Here is a 10,757-nt window from a genome sequence, read left to right on the forward strand (position 1 = left end):
TACATACTAACCTATTATTCCATTCGTCCCATTTCATGTGATGATATTGACTCAACCCAAAATTTAAGAAAGAATGAAAGAATGAATTTTAAAATTTATAGTCTAAAATAAATCTATAAATAATTATGTGTAAATTTTCTCATTAAGTATAATATGAAAAATTTAAAGTTAAAATATTTTTAATTATAGAATGTATCATTCTTTTTTTTTTTCCAGACAAACAAAAAAGAAAAAGTGTGCCATATATAAAATTGAATCAAAGTGAGAAGATATTCTTTAGGTCATTGTTATTTACTTAATTTTATGTCTTTTCTTGTTCCCTTCTCTCTCTTTCGTCGTTTATTTAATTCTTTTGCTAGTTTTAATTTTAAGTGTATAATGTCATGGCCCGCCACATCATCATGCCATATATTTTGTCATATGGAAGGGTTACATAAGTTAGGGACCAACTCATGGTGGAATATTCTAGAACTATGGAGAATTTTCTTGGGAAAACTTTAGATATTTATGGACTTGGTAGGAAGACTCTTTTGGAAAACCTTGGAATGTTATAGTCATGTAGAAAATTCTAGAGGGTGTACTTATTTGTAAATAATAAGGGCCTTGTGTAATAATTATTATTTACTCACTAGCCCCTATGAAACTAATATATAAAAGAGTTATTCATTTGTAACTCACCAAGCAAAACGTACAATAAGTTCTCTCTAATACAAAAACTTCCTTTAACAATTCTTTTGTGTTCTAACATTCTCTTAGCGATCTTGAGTGTAGTAACACTGACTTGGCATCGCAAGAACGTGAGCAAATTGTACATGATGGTGAGCGAGTTGTCAAGTGCGACACGTGTACTTAGTTAACGACTAAGGACGTGACAATATGCTAGAGGGGACTGTCCCTTGGCCGACCATCCGATAAAAAAGATAAAAGAAGTGAGGGTGTTCAAATGACTCTCTACAGGAGATTTGTAAATTGCATTTCGGCTTCACTGATGTTTCTTCGTAAAGTTTGGGTATCTAACGCATCTACGTGCCGCTTTCATGGATACTGGGATATTTTTGTAAACTTTTGGATATCTTAACTTTTAAGCAAAATTTCTCGCTATAAATAGCAGCCCTCGCTTTAATCAATACTACTGGTAGTAAAAATACATTACCAAAAACTACTCAATTTTAGGGTTCTTACATACAGTTTTAGAAAGAACAAAAACACATACAGTTTTGGAAAAACACATGCGCTATGGATCTCTGTGAAAATTCTCCTAGTTTTTCTATTCCTGCCTCGGCTTCATTTCACAGGAAGAGAAAATTCCACAAACTAAGAAAGTGTGTGACCTTTCATACTATCTTTCTCTCTGGGTCTTTTGCTTATTAACTTTGCTTTTCATTTTTCTTGGTTTTATCTATTTTTCAGAAATCTTATAGCGTTGTCAATTATCTTATATCTGAAGCGCAAGTCTTCTCGGGATTAACTGTATAGATCATTAGAAACTGATTATTTCATTCATCCCCTTCTGCTTAATTGTTCTGCTAAGTGCTAATTATACTTCATTTTTGGACTTTGAACAGGTCTGTTATGGCTGTGCGAGTCGTGCGTTTACTGAAGTCAATGAGGCGGCTCTGCGTTGATCCAGCTGTGAGTACCATCTTCACTAACTATATGAGTAGTAGTATATTGTATGGTTTCTTTATTGAGTTTATATTTTAGATGGTATAAAATATTTACTTAATCATATGTACTTGTTAGATAATTACAGGTTTTAACTTTTGAATTAAAATATATATAATATATATATATATCTTTGTTTTATATATACGCTTGCCAGTTTTTTCTATTTTATTTGTTCCTTGGTGCTTAGGTTGATATTAAAAAAGGGTTTCCTGAACTTTTTAAGGTGCCTTTTCATGACACAGTTTTTTCTTTCTTTTAGTATACTATGTACTCTTCATATGTCAACCTATTTTCTTTTTGGTTCGTTTAAAAAAGAATGACCAATTTCTAAATTTGGAAACAATTTAACTTAAACTTACAATTCTACCCTTAATGAAAAGCTTTTATAACCACATAAATATTCTGGCCCCTTTTTGATTTGTTTAGGACTACAAATTTCAAAAGTCTTCATTGTTTTCTTAAATTTCATACTCAGTCAAACATGTTCACGTAAATTAAAACCGATGAAGTATTAATTTAGGGTTAGGATTGTTAGATTGTAGTCATATGGTTGATTGAGTTCTCAAGATTGGAGAAAAGGATCTTAGGATCCTAACAACCCCTTGTGATTAATGTGAAAACAAAATCAAATCTTATAGGCTTCTCTCAATACTTTAAAATAGCTTGGAAAATATACTAATTGGACTAACATTATTTTGGTGTTATGCAAAAGTCTTCAAATCACTTTTTTCCGCTGGTTGTCAGAAACGTGGACCAACATCACATTCTATCAAAATTAATGGATTGTCTGGTTTGTCCGACTCCGATCCAGGAAAGGACAGCCAAAGCTTTTTCTGGAGGACTTTTTTCTTTTTTTTTTTTTCCTGCAGTCAAAAACAAAATTGTCAATGCTTTGTTTCTTTTGAAAAAATAGTGTACTTTGATTCAGATTTTCTTTTATAGATGATAATATTGACATGTTGAGAATTTATATTGAGATGATCAAAATAAGCAATGGAAGCTAAAAGGAAAGAATTAAGTCGAGATTTAGAAAGTAAGTAGAATTATAGCAAATTCCACACCAAGTCAATGTAATGTTTTGTCCCTTTACTGCAACTTCTTGTTATGCTGAAAAATCTTTGACCAGGAATCTCTTTTTTTTTTTTGGGTCAGAGGTCGTTTAATTGGTATTCATGACTTCTTTTACGGCGACTACTTAGTTCTTTTATTTCAACCTCAACCAAAGTTACAAGGGATACTATTGTTTCATCCCAAAATGATCACGTTTATTTCAGCTAATAGTGCCCTAATGGCTCAGAGAGTGACCTTCGAATTGTTAATTACGGGAACTTCTATGACATAATTTGCCTAATGTGTAGAAATTGGTTCTTTTACTCCTTTTTAACCTTCTTAAATTTGGTTCACTCCATCGGTATCAGTAGTTTCTAATGTTAATCTCTTTCCTGTGTCGATGGTCATCTGATTTACTAATCTTCGGTTTTTATGGCTTCTCTTCATTTCGATACGTTGAAAATTTTAATTAGGACGCTGGTTTGTGCCCTAGATTATATTATTTGATATAAGGAAATAACTTATCTACACTAATAATATAAAATGTTTTACAGTAACATATTGTAGTTTAACCTATTGTAGCATGTAATTATTATGTTGCTAATTTCTTATGAACAATTCTTTGTAAATATCTTTTAGGAAATCAAATAGTATAAATATTTTTTACACCGTCTAGTAAAATTAAGCTCTTGACATAAAGACTTTTACGATGGTCATCTAAATTCTTTGTGCAACTACAGGCTGCAGGTGTTGAACCGGGACCTGTGAAGATTTCAATCGGCCCAAGGCATGATAAACGCGCCTCTTTTTATATTTCATAGTTATTTGTTGTACCTTTGCTGCTGTTATTTTTATTGCTGTCCATATGATATCGATATTTGTACATCTTATTCAGGAAAGCGCAGGAAAATTTAAATCCTTCTGATCAATCGTATGATTCACGACATTTAGAATTGAAGTTTTCAAACAACATAAATGGTCCAATTTTTACTGGAATCCCCATAGGTGAAGAGGGCAGTACCTTAAATCTACATTTAATTGACCCTCGTACTCAGAATATCATCAGTTCTGGACCTGAAGCATCAGCAAGGGTGGAAATAGTTGTCCTTGAGAAAGATTTTAGAAGTTGTGGTGGTGACAAATCGCTGATACGGGGAGATCCTTATGTCACCTTGAAAGATGGAAGTATTTCTGTAAGTCATATTTCATTCAAACATAGCAGAGTGTCTATGAGAAAACGTGAGTTGAGATTAGGTGCAAGAGCTGTGTATCCTTACAATGGAACAAGAATTGTGGAAGCAGTCACACAACCATTCTTTGTGAAGGATCGTCGTTCTAGTACGTATTTAATTCCTTTTCAATCATATTATAATTGGTTTCTTTTTCCTTTAAGATTCCCCTAATTCTATTTCATTGAATTTAATTTAATTTGTATGCCAATAAGCTAGCCTGCTAGGTAATTACATATGTATAATAAGTCCTGCAATGAATTTGTGTATCAATTATTGTTTGTCTAAGTGGGGCAGAGTATGAGACTGATGGGGTTCAGATTTTTTATGATCGATGGCCCCATTGGAGAAGAGGTCAGGAAAAGTACTAACAAGCTTCCAGGTTTGCAACCTTATTACAAAAATATACCTATATATATGATACCTAAGGCAAATCTAAAGAGAGAAAAAATGAGATTCTATATTAATTAGACAGGTCACAAGTACTTCACAAGCACGCTTTTGGGTTTGATGAATTTGTTGGATTAATTAAAATGGACAATACATATGTCATAGGTTTGGTTGCTACAGCCTACATGTGGTTCAATGACTTTTCTGCTTTCTGAATAATAAATAAATTAGAGAAAATATTGTTACATGTATAACAATTTTGCAGTGAGCAAGAGCCAGAGGCCCTTAACTCTTGAAGTTGAAGTATGGAAAATGCAAACAATTGGCAAAGGCGGTCCTTTCCATACCCGTTTGATGAAGGAGAGCATTAAGACTGTCAGGGACTTGTTAACTCAATACTTTTTGAGCCGTGAAAAGCTACTCTGTGTAAGAATTTATTTATTCCCTTGCAATCACTTCAACAACATATATACCACTTTCTTATGCACCACGAAATTAAACTACTCTTTCCATAAATTTAATTTTACGGCTTAGTATAAATTAAAATTCGATATGAACGTATTCCATATATCTCTTTTTGATGAAGGTTCATCAAAAGAAAAATTTCCTGATAGTACCGTTGCCGATTCTATCCATAACTAATGTGGACGTTAAAATTAAGTAATTGGACCGGTACGTGTTTTTTTTCTTTTTATAAGGGGCCACACGTTACGCTAGTCTCCGTTGCCACAAATTATGACAATTTGGGCCGACCTTAGTCAGACACCCCTCCAAAATGCAATGGAGGCCTAGGCTTTATTGATCGCCCATTGACCCCGTCCAGGTAAGTGGATCAGTTCGTAGTTGCTGAAGTAGTTAAACGTATATTGTATGGGAGAGGAGGCAAATTATGTCTCAGCTCCCTAATTTTTCCGCACGTCCCGTCTCTTGGCGAGGCAGTTCAAGCTGTAGCGTCTATGGATTGAACCCAATGAAATAATTCTGATCGGATATATATGAAGTTACAATTGCTTCGTTTTATCTGCTGGTAGGTTAATTTTTCTTTTTGTGTAATTTTTTTAACTTATCAGTTATGATACTTCCTGCTTTTTTTTTTTATTTTGTCTTTCTATTGCCATTGTTTTAAGGCCATTAATTATGATGGTTATATTAGAACAGAATCTCTCTGTTTAAACTATATATTTCACTTTTTTTATGTGTCGACTGTTAAGTGATACTCAAAACATTTGCATATCTAAAGATCCTTGGCAGGAGTATGCACGCCGAGAAATTGGATGCAGCAGTTAATAAGGCAAAGAGTAAACTTGACTTGAAAAGATACGTGTATCCTTCTGTCCATAATTCCCAGCAAAATGTGAAATCAGTGGTATTTACTGATGTGGGAGAAGTGATTGGAGTTTACCAAGAGGGTCACTTGGTGTCAGTTGAGAATCTCTCTGGAACTCAAAAGGTTCTAATTTTTAACTTTTTTTCATTTGCCTTTTCACTGTTTAATTGCTTCCATGAGCATGTGTTTTTAAAAAAAAAAATTTATTTCCCTACTTTATGATCTGTTGATAGGCTTATGCTATGGAGCTGGTAAAAACAGCGTTCCAAAATGGCCAAAACATCAAGCTTTTGGATGATGATACTTTTAAAATGCTTTGCTTTTCCAGTTCACCAAATGACGTTTCTCCACTTGAAGCGGCTTCAATTAATGGCACTAATAGATTCTATTTGCAAGATTATTGTCCCACTAATACACAGCAGCAACCAGTGACTAATGCTTATGACTTCAAAAACCAAATCAATAGCTTACCAACTCTTACCAGTGAAGTGCCAGATCCGTTTATGTATGAATATTTAAGCTACCATCCTCTTTCTGAAAGCATCTGGGATTATTAGATCATTGTTTCATTGGTTAATCTGTTGTAGCTTCTAATATACAAGTCAAAATAATGGAGACTTTAAGGATGGTTTTGTTAGATGATAGTTAAGCAGAGATTAGTAATACAGAGATTGTAATATCTGATCATAATATATAAATTGTATTATAGGAATTGTTTATTGTTGGATGTTTGGTTTTGTTGCATTAAAAAGTAATTATATAGTGTATAATTTCAACTATGTTTTGTTACTACACTAAAGGTAATAGTTTTAATCCATGTAACCAATCCGTGCATTCTTATTTCACATTATATCTCACATAACATAATATATAAATTTTTATATACTTATGCAGGTATTAGTTATGCAAAAAAATAAAAAAGAAACCAAACACCGTATAAAATAATATTTGCGAGTCTTATATGAAAAGAAAAAGTGAAACCAAACGTCATATTAATAACATTTAATTTCCGCTACCCCAACTAAACATCACCTAAGAGTTCCATATTGAACGTGTGGTGTGGTTATTAGAGTAACTCTTGTCAGTTTATATTTTATTTTATGTTTTAACTCCAATTGTTTTGCAGTTAATTTACAAAAGGGTTATATCTGTGCTAAAAGGTTTAATTGTTATGAAAGTTTATAATTTCAAACAAAATTAACTGTTAATGTTTTCTATGGAAGAATGTTATTTTAAAAAAAAAGCTAATCAAGTCAGACACTTTAGACAACTGATAAGAAATTTGTTATATTCCAAGAAAGTATTGTTTGTTATCCGAAAATGCAGACATTACTCTTTTGAAATAATAATATATCACGCCTCAAGCCATTTTTATTTTTTTCACCATCCGACTATATATATATATATATATATATATATATATATATATATATATATATATATATATATATATATATATATATATATATATATATATATATATATATATATATATATATATATATATATATATATATATATATATATATATATATATATATGTGTGCCAAAATGTCATCTTTAAATTTAAAAATTATTTATGTGTTATGAGACCTCAAATAGCACTATTCATCATTCCTCGACTTGCGTGCGCAGTCCGTATAATTTTTCAGAAAGTTTTTATATGAAAAATTGATTAAAATGTGAAATAGAGCTTTAAAACTCAATTAAGTTGACTTTGGTCAACATTTTGAACAAACAGACCCGGATCAGTATTTTAACAGTTCCGGTAGGTCCGCATTAGTTTCTTTGTTATTAATTAATTTAAAATTACGTTAAAATGGCTAATTATATTCTAACGTTGGCTTGCCTAGCAAGTAAAATGTTAGGTGCCATCACGGTCTCGAAGGTAGAAATTTCGGGTCGTGACAAGTTGGTATCAGAGCACTAGGTTACATAAGTCTCACGAGTTACGAGCAAGCTTAGTAGAGTCTGAAGGATCGGTACGGAGACATCTGTACTTATCTTTCAAAGGCTATAAAGTTTAGGAACAATATCACTTCTTTCTTATTCTATCGTGCGATTTTATTCTATCACCTATGATTGAACCATTCTATTCTTATTCTCTCGCAGATGGTGAGAACATGTAATACATCTACCGACGAACAAGGACTAGAACCCCCGGTAGCAACTATGACTAGGGGTAGAGGCCGAGGTCGAGGTCGTGCCAGAGGCCGAGGTAGAGTCAGAGGCAGAGCTTAAGCTAGAGCTCGAGCAGCAACACCCGTAGTAAAACCTCAGGTGGATCTTCAGGAAGAGGTTCTAGTTCAGACTGTACTGGTTGGACCAGTTCAGGTCCCGAAAGGATTCATAACTACTCAAGTGCTTCAGGACGCTCTAGTCCGTTTGGTTAGTCTTATGGAGGGCGTGGCCCAAAATGGTACATTTTCAGTGGTACCAGCTATCTCACAGGCTAGGGGAAGAGCACAAACTCCCACTACTCCCGCTCCGGAGCAGATGGCTTCCCAGTATCAGGCTCTAGCAGCCCCGCCAGTTGGGGTAGTTCAGCCAGTTGTTTCGGCGTAGGGTGGTGATAGGCCCACCATGTCTTCTGAGGCTTTATTGAGGTTGGACAAGTTTACTAAGCTCTTTCCCGTTCACTTTAGTGGTACATCTTCTAAGGACCCACAGTATTATCTTGACCGCTGCCATGAGGTATTGCAGAATATGGGTGTAGTTGAGACCAATGGGGTCGATTTTGCTATATTTCAGATGACTGGTTCCGCCAAGAGGTGGTGGAGAGATTATACGTTGACCAGACCAGTTGGATCGCCTGCATTGACCTGGGAGCAGTTCTCACGGCTATTTCTAGAGAAGTTCCTCCCTATCACAATGAGAGAGGACTTTCGCAGGCAATTTGAGCATTTACAACAGGGCAGTATGACTGTTACTCAGTACGAGACCCGTTTTGTGGATTTAGCCCGTCATGCTCTCCTTTTACTACCTACTGAGGGAGAGAGAGTGAGGAGGTTTATTAATGGACTCACTCACCCTATCAGACTTCAGATGACCAAGGAGACTGGAAGTGAGATTTCCTTTCAAGCGGTTGCAAATGTTGCTAGGAGGATCGAGATGGTTCTTGCACAGGAGAGAGGGCAGGAGTCTGATAAGAGGCCTCGTCAGTTTGGTGGGTTCAGTGGTGCCTCATCTGGAGGCAGGGGTAATTTTGGTAGGGGTCATCCTCCCAGACCGTTTCATTCAGCACTTCAGGCATCTCACGGTGCTTCAAGGAGTCACGGTCCTATTATGCCTCACTCTCGGTAGCTAGCATTTAGTGCACATTCGGCTCCTATCAGTGCACCACCACTCCAGAGTCACTACAACGGTTATCCGGCCCGTTCGGGTTAGCTTCAGCTTCAGCAGCCATAACAGCAGGATGAGTGTTATGAGTGTGGGAACATTGGTCACATCAGGAGGTATTGCCCTAGCTTGCCGAGTAACAGATCTCGGTAGGATTCTCGTGCCATCATACCAGCACCGGTTGCTTCATTGCCTGTTCAGCCAGCTAGAGGTAGGGGTCAGGCAGCTAGAGGTGGAGGTCAGGCCATTAGAGGTGGAGGTCAGGCCGTTAGAGGTGGATGCCAGCCAGTTAGAGGCCGTCCCAGGGACACGATTTAGAGTGGTGGGGCCCAACCCCGATTTTATGCTTTTTCAGCTAGGCCTGAGGCCGAATCATCTGATGCCGTGATCACATGTATTGTTCTAGTTTTCCATAGAGATGCTTCAGTTTTATTTGATCCATGATCTACTTATTCCTATGTGTCCTCCTACTTTGCTTCATATTTGGCTGTGCCTCATGATTCTCTGAGTGCTTCTGTGTGTGTGTGTCCACACCGGTGGGAGATTCTATTATCGTAAATCATGTCTATCATTCGTGTGTGGTTATTATTGGGAGTCTTGAGACTAGCATAGATCTTATACTTCTTGATATGGTAGATTTTGATGTCATCTTGGGTATGGATTGGTTGTCACCTTATCATGCTATATTAGATTGTCACGCCAAACCGGTGACCCTAGCCATGCCTGGGTTACCTCGAATAGAGTGTAAAGGGACTCTTGGCCATTCCACCAGTAGGATTATCTCTTATGTAAAGGCTCGTCGTATGGTCGAAGGGCTGTCTAGCTTATTTGGCTCATATTCGCGATTCTAGTGCGGATGTTCTTTCTATGGATTCAGTTCTAGTTGTCCGTGAATTTCCAGATGTATTTCCTGCAGATCTGCAGGGGATGCCACCCGACAGAGATATTGACTTTTGTATTGATTTAGCTCTGGGCACTCAGCTCATTTCTATTCCACCATACCGTATGGCCCTGGCTGAGTTGAAAGAATTAAAAGAGCAGTTATAAGACTTGCTTGATCAGGGATTCATTATACCTAGTGTGTCGTCCTAGGGTGCACCAGTACTATTTTTAAAGAAGAAAGATGGCTTTATGCGAATGTGTATAGATTATCGGCAGTTAAACAATGCCACTATCAAAAACAAGTATCTGTTGCCAAGGATTGATGACTTATTCGATCAGCTTCAGGGTGCCAAGGTATTTTAAAAAATCGACTTAAGGTCTGGTTACCGTCAGTTGAAAATAGGGCACCCGATGTCCCTAAGACAGCTTTTCGGACTCGGTATGGCCATTACGAATTCCTAGTGATGTCATTTGAGCTGACAAATGCCCCAACAATATTTATGGATTTGATGAATCGGGTGTTCAAGCCCTATCTGGATTTATTTGTGGTTGTATTCATTGATGACATCTTGATTTACTCCAGCAGTCGAGAGGAGCATGAGCAACACCTTCGGATTGTGCTTCAGGCTTTGAAGAATAATCAGTTATATGCCAAATTTCAAAATGTGAATTTTGGTTAGACTCAGTTGCGTTTATGAGGCATGTTGTATAAGCAAAAGGCATAAAAGTGGATCCTAAAAAGATTAAGGCTGTTCAGAATTGGCCTACACCTACTTCAGTTATAGAGATATGGAGTTTTCTAGGTTTGGCGAGTTATTATCATCGGTTCGTGGAAGGGTTTTCATCTATAGCAAGCCCATTGACCAGGCTGA

At 36.2% G+C, this 10,757-nt stretch overlaps 1 protein-coding gene across 1 annotated transcript; it reads left to right on the forward strand.

Moving 5' to 3' along the window:
* The first annotated feature begins 1,039 nt into the window (after window positions 1-1,039).
* Window positions 1,040-6,391, forward strand: LOC107802864 (calmodulin-binding protein 60 A). Its single transcript, XM_016626443.2, has 7 exons — window positions 1,040-1,322; window positions 1,566-1,632; window positions 3,459-3,505; window positions 3,614-4,056; window positions 4,603-4,763; window positions 5,578-5,787; window positions 5,898-6,391. The coding sequence occupies exons 1-7, from the start codon at window positions 1,237-1,239 to the stop codon at window positions 6,219-6,221; spliced, it is 1,338 nt and encodes a 445-aa protein (XP_016481929.1). The 5' UTR covers window positions 1,040-1,236; the 3' UTR covers window positions 6,222-6,391.
* The last annotated feature ends 4,366 nt before the right edge of the window (window positions 6,392-10,757 follow it).

This window comes from Nicotiana tabacum, chromosome 4, assembly GCF_000715075.1.
Source record: "Nicotiana tabacum cultivar K326 chromosome 4, ASM71507v2, whole genome shotgun sequence".
Classification (NCBI taxonomy): Eukaryota; Viridiplantae; Streptophyta; class Magnoliopsida; order Solanales; family Solanaceae; genus Nicotiana; species Nicotiana tabacum.